This window comes from Lepidothrix coronata, unplaced genomic scaffold (assembly GCF_001604755.1).
Source record: "Lepidothrix coronata isolate B3197 unplaced genomic scaffold, Lepidothrix_coronata-1.0 Scaffold194, whole genome shotgun sequence".
Lineage (NCBI taxonomy): Eukaryota > Metazoa > Chordata > Aves > Passeriformes > Pipridae > Lepidothrix > Lepidothrix coronata.
Genome location: NW_016690374.1, coordinates 1,627,353 through 1,647,627, shown reverse-complemented (window position 1 = coordinate 1,647,627; position 20,275 = coordinate 1,627,353). Strand labels below are relative to the sequence as shown.

Genomic DNA, 20,275 nt, shown 5'->3' with positions numbered 1-20,275 from the left:
CTTACTTCATTTTTGTCTCAGTTAATATGTTGGAATATTGGTTGTTTACATGAAAGGTACTGTTTAGATTTAATCCTGTTCTTTTCTGTTGATGTATTTTGGAGAATTGTTTCTTGAAAGAAAATACATTTTTTCTCCCAAAACAACTAACAGGATTTGAAATTATTTGTTCCATTCAGCAAAGAGAGAAAATTAGGGGAAGAAGTTAAAGTGAATCCCTTAAAGAGTAACGTGATATAGCGGAGACACTATTTTCAGATACTAATTTTGGACTGAATGTGATGTTAAATAAGGTATCTGAGTTTCTGTTGTCCAGAAGTTTTGTTAATCTGTTTCTTTTGCAAATGGCCTTTTTATTTAGTCTAGAAAAATAATGTATTGGAATATTTAGGGCGTCAAAAGTGTGATGTGGAAAAAAATTATTTTAACCATTATTTTTCTTGTTGTCATGTCTAATTCAGTTAGTGCAGCAGTGGCCACCTGTGCAAAAATCCAGTTTGGCGAAAGCAGGTGAGGAAGACGATGCCACCGGTATTAACTTAGATAAAGCGAAAGAGATACTGCGTGAAGAAGACAAATTTGACAAAGAAGAATACAGGAAGAAAGTAAAGGAAAAACATAGGGTAAGTTGATTTCTACCTCAGTTACTGAAGTGTGGAAATACTGTGCTGTGGATTGCTCACTGTGGAAAAATACTTAAATGCATTGTAAAATAAGTGTAGTACAAGTTCATTTAAATTCATCAGGTTTTTTCAGGACTACATTGCACATAGGAAGACTGTTTTGATGTAAGTAGCTGGATAGCACAAAGCCTTATTCAGTACTAGTTGTTGGCTACAGTGGGGTTTTATTTAAAAACTTTAAAATCTGTTAAAAGTTTAGTGGGAGTGTCTTTTTTTTTAAACAGTGTTCAGTGAAAGGGTTTGTTTCACAAAAAGAAAGTATTGTTTGGCATATGTGGTCTAACAATGCTGAAAGTGAAAGTGTCTCTGAGACACTTCAGACTACCACTTGCTCAACATTCAGTATAACATTTCAGCTAGGCAAAAATGCTGACTTTTTTTTATTGGTTTTATTAGGGCTGTCAGAATTTATTTAGTGAATTACTCAAATAATGTCATATAATTTTAGGTGTAACTTGAAAGCATCATTATTTGCAGTCTGACTTCTCTTTGGCATTTAAAAACCTTTAAGTTGCAGACCATAAGTTTTCAAAATTGCTTCTGTATTACTTGTTATGGACCAAAGCAGAGTTTTCTGACCTTGCTGTGTAACTATCATATGGAATACAGCTGCATGTCTTTGAGTTCAGGAATCGTTCCGTTAGTCCTTGTGAGATGGCTGTGGAATTCTCCAGATAACAGACAAATGTGAGATCCCAGGACTATATTTTCTGCCACATAGTGAAAGGCCTAATTTATGCTTAAAGCTTCGAATTTTCAAAGCATGGAAAAGCATTGTTTTATTGCCCTGCTCTGCAAATGCTGATTTTATCCAGTTTGAATTTTTCCACTGATTACTAGTAGTTAGTGATAAATCTCCTAGTGTTTGTAAAGGTTTGTATTTGAAGAAAATAATTTGGAAGGGCTTTGTGAAGGCTTCAGGTTGCCTTTTGGCACGTATTCCAGCAAAAGTCAAAGCATACTTAACACATTTAATTTGAAAGTCTACTCCTGTAGTCCTATTACACTCCTCTGACAAACAGAAAAAAATCTCACCTCTTCTTTAGCAACGTATTGCATTTGAAAGTAGGTGCAAAGAAATCATGTTTTCTGTCCTAGAAGTGAAATCGTAGTCAAGTTTACAGAAAGCGATGCTATCAGATTTCAAGAATGCAGCTTAATAAACAAGGAAGGAGAGAGGGATTCTATGACTTTGCAATCAACCTGTTATTCACTAGCAAATTCATAAACTTTGAGTGACACCGTATGTTTGACATCAGATTTCAATGATAAAATACTTCATCACTTGGTCTGTTAAGACACCTTCATTGTTACAACGCCAAGGAGAACAAATGACGTTAATCAGATATTTACTTGCATCCAAAAAAAATATTTCATCTGTGGAGATAGTATAAAAAGAGAATGCCTCTGTTCAAAACTGAGGCAAAATGAACAGGACTGGCCACAACGTCACGGGGTTTTTCTGTAATTATGGAAAACGTTATGTATCAAAGTTTCTTGTAGCCTACCTTACTGCAAGAGTGTTTTTCACATTATACCTAAATATTATTCTTTATGAAATTAAATAAAATAAATGAATGGTAGTATGTAAAAAAAGAAGGAAATATTAAAATTAAAAAGACTTCTGGTTGAGGTCCTTTGAAACTGTTGTCTGTTATTTAGGGCTGCCAGTCAGTTATTGCATGCACAGTCAGATTTCTTATTGGAGGCTTTACGATTTGAGATGAGGAATACTTCATATGGTAGTCGTCCATTATGTCTGGGATTCTTGACAGTCAGCTGTTGCTGCTTAGGAAATAGCTGTAATAGTAATTATTGGGAAAATAATACTGTCTCATCCATGCAGAGACAAGTACTACCTTCTTTCTTTTGGGTCGTGTTAAACTGGTCCAGTGATTAGATCCCTTCTTCCAGTGATCCATCAAGAAGCTACATTGCTACTAGGTGGAACAGATACTATTGTATTTTTTTCTTAATAGAAAATGTGTAATTAGTAAAATTCACACTATAGGGAGAAGTTCTGTGGCATAATATAGAAGTTATAGAAATTTTTTTAGCCATTTCAGCCACTGTTTGTTTTTGGAACACTGTATGTTTTTGGAATTTATTGAATTATTAATGGGACAAGTCATCAGTCCTTCATTAACAAAAGAATGCTGGGGGAAAATTTGAACTGCCTCAGAGCAAAAGGGAGTCGTGTGACCACTTCCATAGTGACTTCCCAGTGGTATTTAAAAATTCTCTCACCTCATAAGGCTTCCCCTCCCGAGAGGTAAGAAACACTCAGCAGCAGATACTAGTTGAGTTTGAATCTTTGACTTGATCTCAGTGATGTGAAGAACTACCACAGTCTGTGTATTATGACTGTACTGCAGAAACCTGATCAGATGCCTGATCGTTTTCTGAATTTGCTAGTAAAAGTTTGATTGTATAAGTAAGCCTGAGAGGCAAGTGGTGTAAATTATTTCTTACCTTCATTTGGAGGGAGAGGGTGAAACGTAGAAGACAAATATTCAAGTGTGTTACCAACTAAGGATATGAGAGCAACAGAAATACTAGGAGACTTTATTTTCATGACTTCCGATTTTCTGTAAGTGTGGATGTCTTAGTGCCCTTCTTGTGTGACTGAAAGAGGAGCTTTTCGAAGTCACAAACATCTTATGTATCCCCTCACTGGCATTCAGCAGTACCTGTTATATGAAGTCTTAAATCCGTCACTTGTGACTGTCACTGCTTCTTTTAAAATCCTCTGTGCTACACCATGAGCCAAAACACGTCATGGCATAGCACAAACTCTGTTGTCTGACTTGTCCTTTCTGCACTAATGTTAATTATTTCATTCCCATCTTTCTTTAAATTTTCTTCCTGCAAGCAGATGTCAAATGGACAAAGATCTACAGCATTATGTTCTAACAGCAGGTGTGACAACTCTGTTACTTGGTTTTCCACCTCGGTTGCTGAATTCTCCTACAACTCTTCTTCCTAGCTTTTTGAAAAAGCCATGGCTAAATTTTTCCTCTCTGCTTTTTCTTCAGATTTGTTCAAGGTCTTTGTTTAACATTTTCATCAATTTAACTTTCTTCTGTTCCTTCACTTCCATCAGGTTTCAAATGTATCTCAATTAATATTTCTTCATCTTATTCCTTTTCTTCCTACCGCAGCTGATGTTGGTGTAGTTTCCTGGTGTGTATATTTGGCAGTTGTTTTCTTTTTTCTTTAAATCGATTTTTGAAACATGCTAAATTTATTAAAGTTATTACATAAATAGATTAGGAGACCATTAGAGAGAAATGTGTTTTTGTTCTGTGTAAACCAAATCTAGAAGTCTGGTACATGGTTAGGTACATCAGGAATTGAAAAGTCCCCTGAGGCTGGAAGTGTGCGCTAATACCTGAAGACTCTGCCTTGGCTTTAAAGTGGTGTCTTAGCTATAAAAGCAGATGTTATTTCGTCCAGCTTCTTTATGTCTTGCACATGGGTTCAGATTGTCATTTAGATTGTGATTGGATGTAGAAAAAGCAGTGTTTTTATAAAGCTTGTAATTTTACAGGTAATTTTCAATTGAGAATCCCTCTCTTATGGTTTCTTCCATATAATCTTGAAGATTAGAAGTCTCTGGGGGAAAAAAGGGACTTCTTAAAATTGAAACTTGCACAAAATAGCTTTTTTGTTTTGGTGAACATGGCCTGTAAGCTCAATATGAACTTTCGTTGTGAAATGGTTTCTGATAAAGAACAAAACTATTCAGAAAGTATGCACAGGCCATTGCTTTTAAATCCATTTGTGAATGTCATTTAAATGATCACAGTTTTCTGTATGATCAGAAGAATGTTTTGGTGCATTCATGAGATGCTTGGATAAGATGAGTTGTGTGTTGCAGTGCCTTAGGGCTTGTGGCAACTTGCAAAGCATCTACACTATAATTAGGTTTCCTTCATGAGTCTCACGTTTTGTTACCCTCTCCTTCCTCTGCAAATGTGGAAAAATTGAAAATCAGATGGATAAAAATAAATAAAAATCTGAGGTATAATTGTGGTGTAATTAATGCTTATTGAATTTTTGGAAACAAAGTACATTTTGGTAGTTGAGCACAAGGAAAGGACAGCGACACAGATCAATATGGTGTGAAAAGAAGTCTGCATTAACGGCTATTTAATGACAGCCCAGTGAGAGGTACAGATTTAAGATCCTTTGAAATGTGAAAAATGTTATAAACAGCAATAAAGGGAGAAGTGTTTTTGCACTCCATTTTTCGAGTTTTCAACTGAAAATGCACTGTTGTTAAGAGGAAAAAAGTGGCAGAGAGGGATTCATCTCACTTCTTAATAACGTCTTTCTCTATACTAACTCAAGTTCGGACACATGCCCATTGGTGCTGAAGGAAAAATGAATAGGAGCCTTATTTCTTACCTCTCTTTCCCACAAGATATGCTGTGAATGTTGGATAGTCAATATGATAAGATGACTAGAAGTGGTTTTGTTTAAATTTTATTTTATTTGGGTGGTATTAGTAGCAAACAAGCTGAGACTGTCTTCATGGGCCTGATACTGCAAGATGCAGCAGTTCTGTACCTTCCTGGGAGACATTAAACAAGTGTGTTTATAGAGGTATGACTCAGACTTTAGATGACAGGAGGGGCCATTCAGAATATCCTGCACTGTAAACGTTGTACCAGAACTCTGTATTTTAAATGTAATATATACTTTGCATTTTTGAGACTCCTTGCAGAATCTTGCAGTGATATTGATATTGGGGGGTGGAACCTGGAGATATTTTGTGGCCCCTTGTGTAATGGTCCTAATTTGTACTGCCTGAAGTTTGCAATTATGTGCTCTCGTAGTTTTGCTTGTGCTGTTCTTAATTCAGTAGAAAATAAAGAACTATTTTAGAAACTCTGTTGAAACAGAATACTTCTGTTTGGGTTGTCTCCTGTGCCCTGACTGCATTTGTTAGCGGCAGAGTGGATGGTTTTAATGAGGAGGATACACTGTGAGGCTTCACCCTTTGTGTTTTGCTCTCCCAAATATTATTACTTAACTGTTTCCAAGGCCAAAAGAGGAAATTCTTGATACCAGACTTTATGTAAAGACTATTATAAAATAAGTAATTTTCAGTTTCAGGAAGAGTGTGCTTACCCCATTGAATTTATTCAATAACTTTCTGATTAAAATTCATTCTTGAAAATGGAAGATTGCAGACTGGTAAGGGAAACCAAATCCCTTCACTTTCAGCTCAGGAGATTTCTTCCACAGGCCTGTTTAATGAAGCGTGCTGCTGTTCCAGGTTGCAAGACTGAGTCTGGCAAGGCTGTGTGTGTATTGCATGGATGGGACTCACAATATACACGTGGGTACCCACAGAGTCAAGAGAGGCAGAAAAGAGAAACACAGGCACCACTCACATAAACATGAACAGTGCAGGCAGCACAAGCTTAGTTCTTCTTGTTGGCTGATCAGGGCTCATGTTTACTGGCAAAACTATCAAGATCCTCACTCCTTTGATAACCGCACTCACTAATTCCTTAAATAGTGGAGTGGGCCCTAAATATGTCTAATTTCATGCTCACATCACAGGGCCCTCATGCAGTCGCTGACCTTGACCTTGGGTTTTTCCATGTGCTGCTCTTTCTGCATGGTCTCCTAGTGCCTTTCAAATATTCCATTTTACGTTTGCATTTTTCCATGAGGCTGATAAACACAGATAACCTGATTTCTCTTTTTCTTATCAATTACAAAGTTCTGCGTGGAGCTTCTCAAGGTTGTGCTTATGTGGTTCCTTTATTGTTCATCTGTCAGTGACTTATGACTTCACATCTCTTGTTACTTTCTTTCTCCCTTACTGTTCATTAGGATTGGGGATTTTGTATTCATTTTATTACTTTTTTTCCTTCTTGTTTTTATCTCGCTCTTAACAGGATATCATTACAAACCACATTTTTACATTCAAAGTATCCCTACCACCCTCGCAGAATTAAACACGGAGTTCAAAAGAAGCATTTTCTGATTATTTTTACATCAGTATATAGGGGGTAGAGTAGGAGAGAGATTATAACTTTATTATATATTAGTTCACATACAGTTCTTTAGAATCTGGAAAAGATCCTCCAGGAAAGAATGATGAAGTTACAATACTAGGGATGACATAACAGCCTCAGTACAAAGTTTAGAGCTGATATTTAAAAAGCATGAATATCCGGGGACATTAAAGAAAAGAAGAGGTACTATACAGGTATACAAGATATTGGGCATTCTTGAAGAGGGTACTTGGAGAACTCTGGTTACCTCATGATGACATAAGAGCTGTATGAATTCAGTCATTTCAAGGAAAGGTGCATTTGATGTAGGAATTTGAAAAAAGAGGCATAAGTTTACTTATCAAGGAAGACTTCCTTTGCAACCTGCAGTTGGCCAAAGGTTATAGTCAAACTTTACTTTTAAAAGCCGTAATGCTAGTAATTTTAACTAGCAGGAGAAGAACACTGTGACCAAATCAGTAAAGATATCAGCTGATATTTATAGTGGATTATTTTTCCTTTATGTATCTTGTGCCACACTGCACTCCTTGGGGTTTAGTTCCTGGTGTAATGCTGTAGCCTTTATCTCTGTCTGACCTCTGGCTTCTGCCACAATCCTCACCCTATGCCTTGACTGAGCAACCCCGTGGTTGGCTGAGCCATGGCCCAGATGGGAAAGCTCTCAGAGGAGAGCAGCCTGTGACTTAAGCCTTCCTGGCAGCCCCATTCCAACTGGAGCTCTAGGCTCTGCCTCACTTCCAATCCTGCTTTTGCAAGTGATTTCTGTCGATGACAGGGTAGTTATGATTTAAACATTTTTGGTTTATAGTTTTATAAAATCATACCAAAAGTACTTGTAGTGTGTTTTAATAAATCATTGAATACCATATACCATGTACAAGAAACAGAAAAGACCCCAGGGGTTTTCTTTATTTTATAAAATCATTACTTGTGATTTAAAAAAAAACAACACCAAAACCAAAGTAATAAAAAGAAAAATAAATGCTTTATAATACGAACCATTCAGTATGCTGGAAGATAAATGCTCCAATGCAAAACAGTGTTTGTAGTTTGAAATCAATCATTAGATTAATTCTGAACAGAGATTGCATCATATTTCAAAGGAAATAATCTGAAGAGGGAAAAAATCCAGTGCTGTGTTATGCTCTTTATTAAGTAAAGCACTTGAATAGTCCTGCACTTTGAGGTGGAATTTGTCAGATTTCAGGGTAATTGTACAGTTGGCTTAATGTGGTGCTATGTGAGGACAATAAAATTCTCTCACATAAAGAGTGCGCCAGTGTAGGAGCAAAATATAAAGGGAAGGAGGTTGCTGCTGAGAGGAGTGTTTAGCTGAACGACAAAGAAAAGTACAGATGGTGAGATGCGTAAAATAAATCAAGAGAGTATTAGTTACTTTGTTAGAAAGCCTGTCTGAACCCTTTCATAGCTTTTGTGTGCAGGCAATGCTGATGTTATGCTCCAGATGCAGAGCTATTAAGATATGGGCATGGACACTGAAAAGTGCATTGACAGGCATTCCATTACAGCCTTAGGAGCAACATCCATCTGGTCTCGCTGTGCTACTGGTGGAGGCAAGGTTTTGCTTGTTTGCTATCTTTAACTCAACAGCTGAATGAGCTACACTTACAGTTTGAAGTGCCCTTGAATGTTTGCTAAGAGTTTTGAAGTGAAATCAGAGTTCTTGGCCTGATCTTGTTGATGTGAAAAATAAGAAGATGAGATAACTCTGAGTACGTTGTTTGTGTACAGCCTAATCAGATGAACACCAGGAAAATGCAGCTGTGGGTGAAGACTGAAGTAGTGCAGACTTAACCTTAAAGTAAGCCTTTACCAGCCTTAGTGCTGTAATGGAGCTTCCATACCAGGCTGATTGTCCTGGCAGAGGACGTAATGGAACAACTGTCCAAAATGCTGACCTCTACGTGTCAGGGCTCTTAGAGACAATCTTGGTTTGCTTGCTGAGGACCTGGGTGCTGCTGGGTACCTGTATCTGCATGAGCAGGCACAGAGATAGATGCAGGGTTTAGCTGCCTGCTTTCAGACTGGTAGTATGAGAGCTGCGTGTTTCCTTACTGGTGGCTGCATGGTAGCTCAGGACCTGTCTAGATAATGAATTTTCCACTGTTAAATGCTATCATCCCTTCGAAACCAAAATGCACTCTAACAGATCCTCATCCTTCCTGTCCTGGGGGCCCCAGATCTGGACACAACACTTCAGGTGGGGGTCTCATAAGGGCAGAGTAGAGGGTCAGAATCCCCTCCCTCAACCTGCTGGGCACGCTGCTTTTGATGCAGCCCAGGATACAATTGGCTTTCTAGGCCCCGAGCACACACTGCTGCCTCATGTACAGCCTCTCGTCCACATATATATGTTAAAATCAAGTGGACTACTTATCAACTTTTCAAAAATAATTCTATCCTTAAAGCATAGTCAGTGTGTTCACATCTAAATGAGAAAGGAATAATTACCAGTTTTGTCCACTTGTTTCCTGTTTTGGTTTTGTTTTAACTATGTCCTTTTAAGGGTCAGTTGCTGCTAGCTTCTGTTTTCCTCATTTAAATGAGAATTACTTTTTTTTCCAGCTGCCTTTAAGACTTTTTCCAGTGCTTGTTAAATGTTCAAGATTGTCCCTGTGCTGTTTTTCACATTCTTTTGATGACACATTCTTCCTCTGTTGTCTTAAATAGGTCAATACTAGACCCGCGTGTTTCAGTTTCTCTGCCTATTAAGTAAACATCCACTCTACCGATTAGGTTTACATTGTTATGTTTATATAGTTTGTTGCTTGGAGAGATTATTTTCTATATTTCTAAAACCAAATGTTAAGAGATTTAAAAAAAAAACACACGACAAAACAAACACAAAATAATCAAAAAGCTTTGCCTTTTTTTCCTGAAGGTATTAAGATTTGTTTATTTAATAGTAACTAATTTTGTACTTACTTTCTATATTTTTTTAAAATAATATTCAAAGAAATGCTAATAAGTTGATTCAATTTTATCTTTTGGTTGGGAATGTTGGTAAATTTTGGTGGTTGGAGCAGTGCTTGCATGTAGGTGGCTTGATAAGCTCTGTAACAAGAGAAACATTAAACTCCATAGCAATATAAATGTAGTAATAGTCATGAGCATGTAAACAGCACAAACTTGGTGTGAAATCTGAGAGGAGACAAAAGTGGGAAACCACAGTAATATGTATTAGGTCAATTTGACATTTGTGCTTTAAAATTTGGGTGTAAACCAGCTCTTGGCTACAGCAATGCCAATATACGAGAACTGGTATGAGCTTTTGAACAGCTCTTTGTGTATTTTCTGCAGCACAACTGACTGATCTTAACTATGTCTGTGTAAAAGAACAAGAGAGAGTGGAATACCAAGAAATGGTATCAGGTACGGATATCAACCAAGATGTGTTTGCAAGTGACAGCCAGATTTTTCCAGGAAATAGAACAATTTGTTCCAGACCTTAACCATCACTAAAGATCTGTTGTGTGGCAGACCATTAACTCAGCTGTTAAATAGAAAAGGTTGGTAGCTCCAAATTATATCATCAGTATGTAAAGGAACAGTTATTAAAAACCTAGTGTTAAAATGTTTGATCCAAATCTGCAGGAGTTCTTGAGTATTTAAATAAAAAGTGTTCAGAAGACTCAGATGAGAATGAAATATGGGAAATACAGGCAATAGATTTGCCACAGGCTTTTTTAATGCTTTTGGGGCTAAATATGCTATAAGATGCATTAGTTGTGTTGAGTGAAACTATTATTTGCCTTTAGGTAAACAAATAGAAGAGGTCAGTGAAATTTTAGTGTGGGAAAACAGGAGCATGTCACCAAGTAAAAAATTTATGTAATGTGAAATCTGGACAGTTATGACCTGTGCACAAATTAATTAAAAGAAAGGGACTTTAATTGTATGAATTGTTTACAAATTAAAAAGCTAAAAGAAAAATTACTGTATGAAACAAAGGTGTTCATAACACATGGAAATAAGCTCTAAATTTTTTACCCTCTGAACAAAGTAAAATGAACTCTTAATCAACTGTAGAAAGAAGAGAGTCAAAGGAAGAGGGTATTTCCTTTGGGAGGAAAGAACTTTCACCTTTCAAAATTGCTGTACTTTATTTTTTATACCTAAAAACTTGGCTTTTAAACTGTCTATTTATGCTTCTTTCACATATTCAGATAGAGCTCACAGTACGTGAGCTCTACGAGCTACAGAGAGCTACCATGCTACTACTCATTATTTTTTTGTCTCAAGTTGAGAACGTGGAATGTAAATGTTAGATTAAGTGTGTTGGAGTCTTTGGAGTCCTAAGGAGAAGTAAAAGGGGTATGAGTTTTTGCTTTAAAACCCAACAAGTGAAAAGAGGAGGAAATTGAGCATGAAAAGAAGCCAGTGGCATGCTTCTTAACTTCACAGTTAAGAACAGTAAGTAGTTTTTCCATATATTAAACGTTGCTTTATTCATGGCTTTGACTCCTGTTAGGCAGAGCTAGTTCTGTTGTCAGTTCTAGTGAAGGCAAGGTACAAGGTTTCAATAACTGTAACTCTTTAAAGCCGAATGATTTAGCCACAGTGCATAATGATGACTAAAAATTTTCATCTCTTTGGTTACTGAGGTTGTAACCATCCTTGTTAAGTAGGTGTATAAGGCAGGAGAAAAAAGATAATTTGCAGTAAATTTTAAAAGCTGATCAAGAAGGTCTCTGAGCTGTGTAATACCATTAATGAAAAACTACATGGCAGGAATATAATACTAACCAGTGTGGGTTTGTGGAAATTAGTTATGTAGTGAATTGTGTTTGTTTATGTATTTTTATCAGAGCAGAGTCTGACTTGGAAATACAGCTGTGGAATACATTGAAATTTCTACAAGGCTTTTCACTTAAGGGTTTTGATTAATAAATTAACATGGCACAAATTAAATGGACCAAAACCTCAGTAACTGGAACATCCCAAGGTAGTGGCTTTTGATTAAGTAGATGTTTCTTCTGGGCCCACTGGGAAGTGTATTATTTCAAGATTTTTTTAGTGACGTGGAAGAAAGCTTTCATGTTAAGTTAGGCTCAAACAAACAAAGCTGTGTTGTAAAATAGGCAGAAATGCAAATTTCTAGGAAGAAGAAATTTAGAATAGAATTTTAGGGCTGAGAGCTCTTTCCTTAGAGATATAGCCTTGAAAGAGATTTCGGTGATGCGATAGTTGATCAAGTCAACATGAATTATTGTAGTGGGATTTTTCTGACAGGATCGAAGGGGCTGACAGAATTATTGAATATACAAAAAGAAGTGACAAGTAGGGTTGGGGAGATGGTGAAATCTTGGATATGTCTGTTCCTGAAATATTTAGGAAAACAGACCTATATGCTGAGAGACATCTGGAGTTGATTTTCTTCACCTTGTGAGAGAGAAAGGCATGATGAGCGTATGTCTACATAAGGACCTAAACTTTGATAGCAGGGGTTCCTTTAAACTGGTTGAGAGACCAGTTAAACAGTTTAGATGTGGTCTAAAAGTCGAAGATAAGTAGGCTCAGACTACTAACAGCAGCACATTTGGAAAGATTATGGTGCACTGTTCTTCAGTGAAATGTTTTAAAATCTAGATATAATGCTCTTCTAAAACAGGATATGACCACTGTAGTAGATTGATTCAGTTATTCAGTCCTATAGCCTGTGTTGTGCTACTCAGGCACATTGATCCTATCACCTCTTCTGTTTCATAAATTCATGAACCTGTGGTTCTATCCAAACTGTTCCTTAAATGACATCTAGATAATATGCATTTAACCACTGTTCAAAATTTGCATACAGCATGTTGCTGACCTAATATGATAAATGAATGTTCTGGCTACTGCCTTTAAGTTAGTGAGATCACTTGTTTTTTGTCTAAAGGGGCTGGAAGCATTTTCTTAGGAGTTAAGCTACAACAAATTATTGCACTGATTTTTAGTTAAACTTCTTTCTCATCCTCAGTATTGGTAGCCTCTAAAGGATACAACTAGATCTTTCAGCTGTGAAGAAGGTGCAAAGGAGAGCTGTTCAGTACAAATGCAAAGATTGATGCTTGACTTCACTGGTGTAGATAAAAACTGTTTAATCAGATTGTGTTTTAGAGCTCTAGCTGACAACCTCATCATCCTGGTTATGAAGTTATGCTATAACAGTGTGTCAGTCAGTAACATTCATAATTAAGTATCCATATCTTGAAGCATAGTCTTTTGTTTTCCTGCCCTAGTAAATTGAAATATATGAAAAATCTATTTCATCTTTAATGCAAGTAATGATTTATAGCTTGATAGAATAGTGATAAAATCTGACACTTAATTGTGTTACACTTAAGATATTCCAAGAAAATCCAGACTTTTCTGTTATTTTTCCCATGTATGAAAACTAGTATTGGACAGTTTATTAATTACAGGTAGTTATGCATAGATGAACAGATCCTATTCATGTGAAATAAATCAATATCAATCGTTTGACTGGTTCAACTTTGCCTCATTGATTATTTTTTAGAGCTGTCTTACCATATGTTGCCCACATGTGTTCTACACGTTCTCATGTTTCTTCCTGGCAGTAGCAGTATGAGAATGAAGGTCATTGTAGTCAAAATACTCACCTGAGTCTTTGGAGATCTGTTTCTGGCTGTGCTCTAGCAATGCTTTGTAACCTAAAGCAAGGCAGTTAATTTATGGGTTTTATGTAGTCATATAAAAGGGTGTCTTTATTATTTGGGGGTATTACCTTGGCACAGTAGAATATACAGTTGTCCTCTGGGTAGCAGGAAATAAGATCCTGACTGGGGAAAAATATTTAAGCATTTGCTCAGCACACTGTGTGTACTTACCTGTATGCTTGAAGCTCTGCATAAATTTAAGAGGTGTTTTAATGGGATTGTTTTCCTGAATTGAAGCCCAAGTTAAAGCCTGATGGCTATTCCTACACGTGCAAGTGAAGCAGCCCAGTAAGAGCAGGACTGCAGAGAAAGATAAGCTGGTGTTAAGAACCAGGTTGCATGCTGTGTGGTGGTGGTGGGGTTGTACTGTATTAGCTCATATCTGATGCTTTGCACTAAATCACTTTGAGGGAAGTCATTCCTCGGTATTTATGGCATCCTGCACACCACCACTACCCTCAGTACAGGAGGGTGTTAACAAACTGAAGTGAGATTATCTGAGGTCACCGAGAGGATGGCTGAAGCTGGAGGAGCTGGACTTGTTCAGTCTGGAGCAGAGATGGCTTTGGGGTGACCTGACAGCACCCCCCAATGCCTGTGGAGAGGTCATGAGAATACACAGATGGAGCAAGTCTGTTCACAGCAGTGCAGAGCAAGAGGGCAAGAGGCAATGGCTCTAAGTGAAAATAAGATTGATCATGGATGTAAGGGGAACTTTTTCTGTGTGAGTTCAGTCAGGTTGTGGCACAGGCTGACCAGAGATGATATGCAGGCTCCATCCTTGGGATTTTGATGTTGCTGGATGAGAGACCCTGTGCAGCCCGACCTCACCTCAGAGCTGACCCGGCTGTGAGCAGGAGGCTGGACCAGAGACCCCCTGATGTTCTTCCTAGTCAGAATGATCCTGTGACTCTGCAAATGCCCAGTGTTGTTTGGAGTGTATTAGTGCAAAACAGCAGAAGCAGGCCTGATTAGGACATTCTGAAATACACTCCTAACTCCAACTCAGTGCCAACATACAGGCACTCTCTGCAAAATCTGCTTTTCTTTTTCATTGACAAGGAATGAAATCCTCTCTCTCCCTCTTTGGGGGGAAAAAAAAGAAAGAGAAAAAAAGGTCTTGACAGCATCTCCTGCTGATTGCTTCCCTGTCTTGTTTTTCTCTTGTGCTCCTGATTTCAGTTTCTGCACCTATTAACTTTAGAATCTTTTTATGTCTTTACTATTCTTTAGGGACTAAAGTATATTGTGCTGTCTGGCATACTTTCCTGTGTCCTTATGTCAATCTTCTGCTTTCATAGCTGTCTTCTCAGTGCTGTGTTTTATAAATCCCTTGAGCAGGAACTTTGACTACTGCTGTATTTGCTTAAGCATGTAGCTGTGGTTAAGACATGACTTTTCATACACCACAGAATTTTCTATTCAAAGTTTTCTGGACTGTCCAAGTCAAAAGCTGCTTTATCCTGCTTTGTAACAGCTGGCATGTTAATTTTTAGCTCTGTTCTCCTTCAGTTTTTCAGTGGTTATGGTTTTAGCAGAAAAATGAGAGAACTCCGATAGTAACCCCAAAGAGTGGAGAATGTGCAACTAAAACATTTTAAGTCAAAAACTTTAGTAAAAAATTAGAAAAGCATAAGTAAAAATAATCAGAAATTAATCCAAATTTGACTTGGAAGAGCAGGAATCATAAAATGGATGACCATCTTATGACCATGATGCATAGGTCTAGTTTGTTTGAGAAACTTTCTGTGGACCAGACAGTACTTGCCCCATATGATGCCCTTGTGGCCTTAAATGTCATTATTATTTTTTATTGCTTTTTCATACTTCAGCAAATCTGAAGTAATAAGATAGCTGTGTTGTATCTGTCTACAGTGGCAGGGTTTTTGTTTTGTTTCATAGCATGCATTGAAGACCCTGCCAGGTAACTGTGAGTGTATTGAGATGTTTGTACCAGGTAGCTTTGCACACAGCATTGGGGGACTGTTTGTTTTGATTTGGAGAGAAGAGGTTGACTTACTTAGAAAGGGACTTTGAAAATAAGCTAACACTTCTGTAGTTTGAGCAACTGGGAGAATAGAAAATGGCATTTACCCAATAAATATCTCAACCCCCCCTGAATTTAGACAACAGTTTAGAAAATCTTGGTGGCTGTGTTCTCCTTTTCCCAGGTCTGCACTCAGACACTGCTTTTCCAAACAGCTTATGGGGTACCTACCAATGTGTTTTGGCAGCATCACTGTGATGAAATGGCACTAGGACTGCTGAAGCTGTAGCTTTCTCATTACTCCCACAAGTGAGCTGAAATGTGACTGGTCTTCAGCCTTCTCTGTGCTGAGATGTTGCCCCTGGACTGATATTAATGTGTTCTATTATACAGACTCGACTCTAAATGTGCTGATGCTAGGAATGGCCTATATTGCTCAAAGAAACTTAGTTATATTCCAGAAACATTTTTGTCCTAGCATCAAAAAGTTTCAATACCCATGTCATCAGCATCACTAAGACAAAAAAAAAAGAGGGAGCAGGGTGCTTTTCCAGAAGACATGTGCTCTCCCCTGATCTCTGTGCTTTTCTCGTGAAATAAACAATTTAAAGGATGTTCAATTGGAAGGACCTGACATAGTCTAAATTAGAGATAATACTTCAGTTAGTTTAAAGATAAACGAAAGAAGCCACAAGAAATGTAGTTTGAATTAAATATCTTAGCCACTTCTGTATGTCACAGATCTGGCAGGCAGCTTTGAATGAGTTTTATCATTGTGTTTAGCTCATTTTCCCGTAGCAGAATTTCTTTGGTGGAGGGATTTGGTATTGTTTTTGAATCGATGCAATTACTAAGCAAATGCTTTTGTAGAGTGTTTGTTAGTAATGGAGGTGTTTTAGCTTTCACTCCCCAGTTGCTTTAGCCATTCTGAAGTTAGAAAATTTTTTTGTTTTCTTTGTTACATGGATTTGATTTCATATTATACCACTGAGAAATAAGAGAAGTTGGATCTCTTGGTGCCATTTTAACTACCTTATTTTACAAATACTAACTTTATTAAATTAACTTAGCTGCATTATTCCTTTAAGAGTAACAAGTCTTGGTAAAGATAAAATATGAGTTTGAGTCATTCTTGTTGTTTAATTATTTCCTTTAAAAGCAAGAAGAATGAATAATATCTCAATCAGATCTTTTATTTATTGTTTTTCATCAGTAACATGTAGTGAATACCACCAGTTTAACATGTAAGCATTAAAAATATCTAGATGACTCAACTTTAATCTTAAAAGATTAAAAATAAAAAAAAAATACAGAAGTTTGCTTTAAAACTGTGCACCTTGTTTGTTTTAGGAGAAGAGGCTGAAAGAAAAAGCAGCAAGGAGAGAAGCCAGGAATAAGAACACACAGGTAAGGATTTTTGTTGTTTTGATCAAGCTACTGGTTGTGGGTTTGAAATGATTTTTAAATTATTTGATTCCTTTCTGTAATAAGCAGTGTTGTGATTAATGACTCTTTAAAGTCATTGCTTGTCTTTTTTTACCCCCTTGCTCTGATGTGGTTGTAATAACTTGCTGTGGAGAGATACTAAGAAAGCATGGATGTGTGTGTTTTGTATGGAAACCTTTTTGAATTTTAGCCTTTTTATTCTTTGTATCAGGTGAGTTGCAATTTCAGCTGTAGTGCTGATGCCATTATTTTCTCAGAATATTTGGGTCATGTTTATAAATTGGAGGCAGTGACATTATTTTTTTTGTGTGTCAAATCTTTCTTAAACCTTTTTCTGCCGAACCTTATATTTAAACATCAAATATTTACATTGAAGTTTGTTTCTTCCTTTTGTTACCACAAATAAAACCTTTTCTATCCTTTTCTTCATACGTGTGTTGCTAAATTACTAAAGGCTGTTCTAGTATTTCATATTGTTTGGTTTGCAATAAACTGAGATTTCGTTCAGCTGCAGTGATTTTCTGGAATGTGGACAGAGTGACATGTAATTTCTCACATGCATCTCCTTTTACTAGACATGAATACTTACAGTTTGTTCTTGGCAGTTAGCAAATATCGTACTCCCTTGAGAAAATCGATAATGTTCTTTGTCCAATTTTTGCACGCTGGCTGTGCTCTGGGATGCTTAAGTATAGGAAGATGTTTCATTGTGTAGCTCTGAGGCAGAAAGTAATTACAGTTTAAGATGAAACACCTAGTTATACTAAGTTTGAAGTATGATTCTGTCTTCAAAGATGGCAAGCTAGGAGTGCTGTTGGCATCATGACTCCCCAGTCAAGCAATAGAAATTTTCCGCCTATAATTGAACGTATAGAGATACATACTTTTTAATGCATTGAGCAAGCATTTAAGGAAAATTATGGAATGAATAATTAACAAACATCTTAATAAAGGGAGAAAACATTGATCAAATCAGACTGTGTCACATTTGTAAATGCTGCTTGTTAATTTTTCCTCTTTTTAAGGAATAAAAAACCCCCAATGTTGTGTTATTCAGCAGCTGGAAAAAGAAACGCATTTCTTTCAAAAGGATCTGCTTGCTGATGTACATCTCCTGTCCTGTTCTTGGCCAAGCAAATTAATCTCTCTGTCCTATCAGAAGGTGAATGAAATTGATCCCTATTAAGGAATGGTCTGTCTTTGTGGGACATTTTGTGTCCATGGGTACAGTACGAGTTAAATGTGGAACCTCAGCCCCAAAGGTACATAAGATAAACCCACAATTTTATGCACTTTTGCATCTCTTCTGTGCAATACTTGCACTTGAAAAGCTGATTTACGAGTCCTGGTCTACTGTGAGATTGGCATATGCTTTCTGTGAGGGTACCAGCTGTGCAAACCTGCTATTGCTTTGACTTCATTTTACTGTTGAAGTGTTTAGCTCACTCTCTGCAAGAAGGTGCAAGCCTCAGGACCTGACACATCTCCTTGATTAAAAACTGTTGGGCTTTTTCTCTTGTTTAGAGGCAATTTTTGCCAGAATTGTGTGCTGCCGAGTCCTGTCATTTTCAGTGGGGCTCATTTCAGGGAAAATGCTTCTTCTGGGAAAAGCTGCCAGCTTGGACCCGGGGCCTTTCACGCCTGGAAGTGGAAGGGAGCAGTAGACAGTAGATAAAGGTGCTAGTTTCTGTCTGCTAGGTGTCTGAGGAATTAATTAAGAACACTCCCTGCTTCACAGAATCTTAGAGATGAAGCTATAGTAGCTGAAACTCTCTATAGTCTGTGTGTGATATGACTCAAGCAACTCCTATGAGATACTCAGGGAAGAAAAAAAAAAGAAGGAAACAGTAAAACACAGGAACGAACTATTGGAGCTGAAGCTAGCTTAGAAAATATATGCTCCCGAAATCAGGAGTTCAAAATTGTTAAGATTTTCACTAGTCCTTTCATAATATGGCTTGTGACCCACTTACTCTGCTACACACAACTCCTTTGACAATAAGGAGAACCAAAAAAAGCAGAAAAGGTATTTTTAGCCATATTAATGCAGTTTAGCAGCTGGAAAAAAAGGCTGGATCAACAATTTTGTGCAGCCCGTTACTTCAAAGCAGCTGTGGTCATAATTTGTTGTTCCACATCTATCTGTTTTATTCCCCTTGTTCATTTTATTAACTGTCTGGTTACAAACTCTTTGGGGTTACAAAGTATTGCTTACTATCTTTCACTAACACACAGACCACTGGGTCTGACACGACCAAACCAGCAATTTATTTTTCCATTCTTAATATTAAATAGTAATTCTTTAGTTACAACCTTTGCATCTCTGCTTTAGTATAGTCCTTGTTGTCCTATTTTTGGTTGTGCCCTGTTGCTGACTGGACAGGCCTGGTATGTTATTCTGAGTGTATGCTGGGTTTTTTTCCAAAATGAAAAGGGTATTTATTTGAAACTAAAATTTTATGTTTTACAGTTTGTTTATTTTCACAATTTAAACCATACATTTGAGGGATTTAATCTTAGTCTTAATTTAATCTTAGATTCTTGGATAGTGATACTTTTAGTTTTAGGATGTCTCTGTGCTGTACACATTCATGTATTTCCTGTGCCAGGAGTGTTGACTTCTTGACATTTTTCATTTACTCTTCCTGTAATTCTTTAATTTATGAGCTGTGTACCAACAAAAAAGAAAAAATCATAGGGGAAAGGGACCTTCTGCATTTTCTTCTGGTGCTGCAGGAGTAATTGCGGAGAAGGTTTTGCTCAGCCTTTGCTGTGCTGGGATGGGGCAGGCTTGCTGCAACTGGAGTTGAATAACCAAATTCTGGCATGCTCTGCTGAATGTGCTTGAGCTGGAGATTAGATGAGTAGGTAGCTGCAGTGTTATTGACTCCACCTTGGATAAATCTCCGTGAAATAAATAAACTGGGTAAGAAGTGAAGGCTCTTAAAGGATGCTTTGGAGAAAGTATTTCTTGGAATTTATGACCATTAATTACATTTTAGTGCAAAAGGCTGTGAAAACAAATAAAAGAAGTTTTTTTCTTGGTATTCCTATTGAAGAAAAACTGGAAATATAAGGGGGTTGGGATTTTTTTATTATAAGATATTTAATTGTTTCCCATTTTAGGAGAATTTGATGAGATATTTACAATTGCAGTATTTTAAGATGAAATAAGAACATATTTTGTCTTCACTCAGTAGTAATAAAATTTCAGTCCTCAGGCTCTCAAAAAAATTTTGATGCTGTTTACTTGAAGATAGTCTAGAGAAGATTAGGCAACTGTGTTGTCTTTTGACCAAGAAATAAAGCACTGAGCAGAAGCAGCAGCAATGTGGACAGCTGCTCTGAGGAAGGAGCTGGGTGTTACTCGGTGAAGCCAGCCCCTGGCCCCAGGCAGGACATCCCTGCATCGTGTGCAGTGCTGCGCTCCTGGCTTTGCATTTC

General features: G+C 37.2%; 1 protein-coding gene across 1 annotated transcript in view; it reads left to right on the top strand.

The window, feature by feature from the left end:
- DDX10 (DEAD-box helicase 10) overlaps window positions 1-20,275 on the top strand; it is a 161,258-nt gene that overhangs the window by 98,236 nt on the left and 42,747 nt on the right. The window contains exons 15-16 of the mRNA XM_017831672.1: window positions 462-623; window positions 16,736-16,792. Of these exons, the coding sequence (XP_017687161.1) occupies window positions 462-623; window positions 16,736-16,792 (219 nt within the window). The remainder of the gene's footprint in view (window positions 1-461; window positions 624-16,735; window positions 16,793-20,275) is intronic.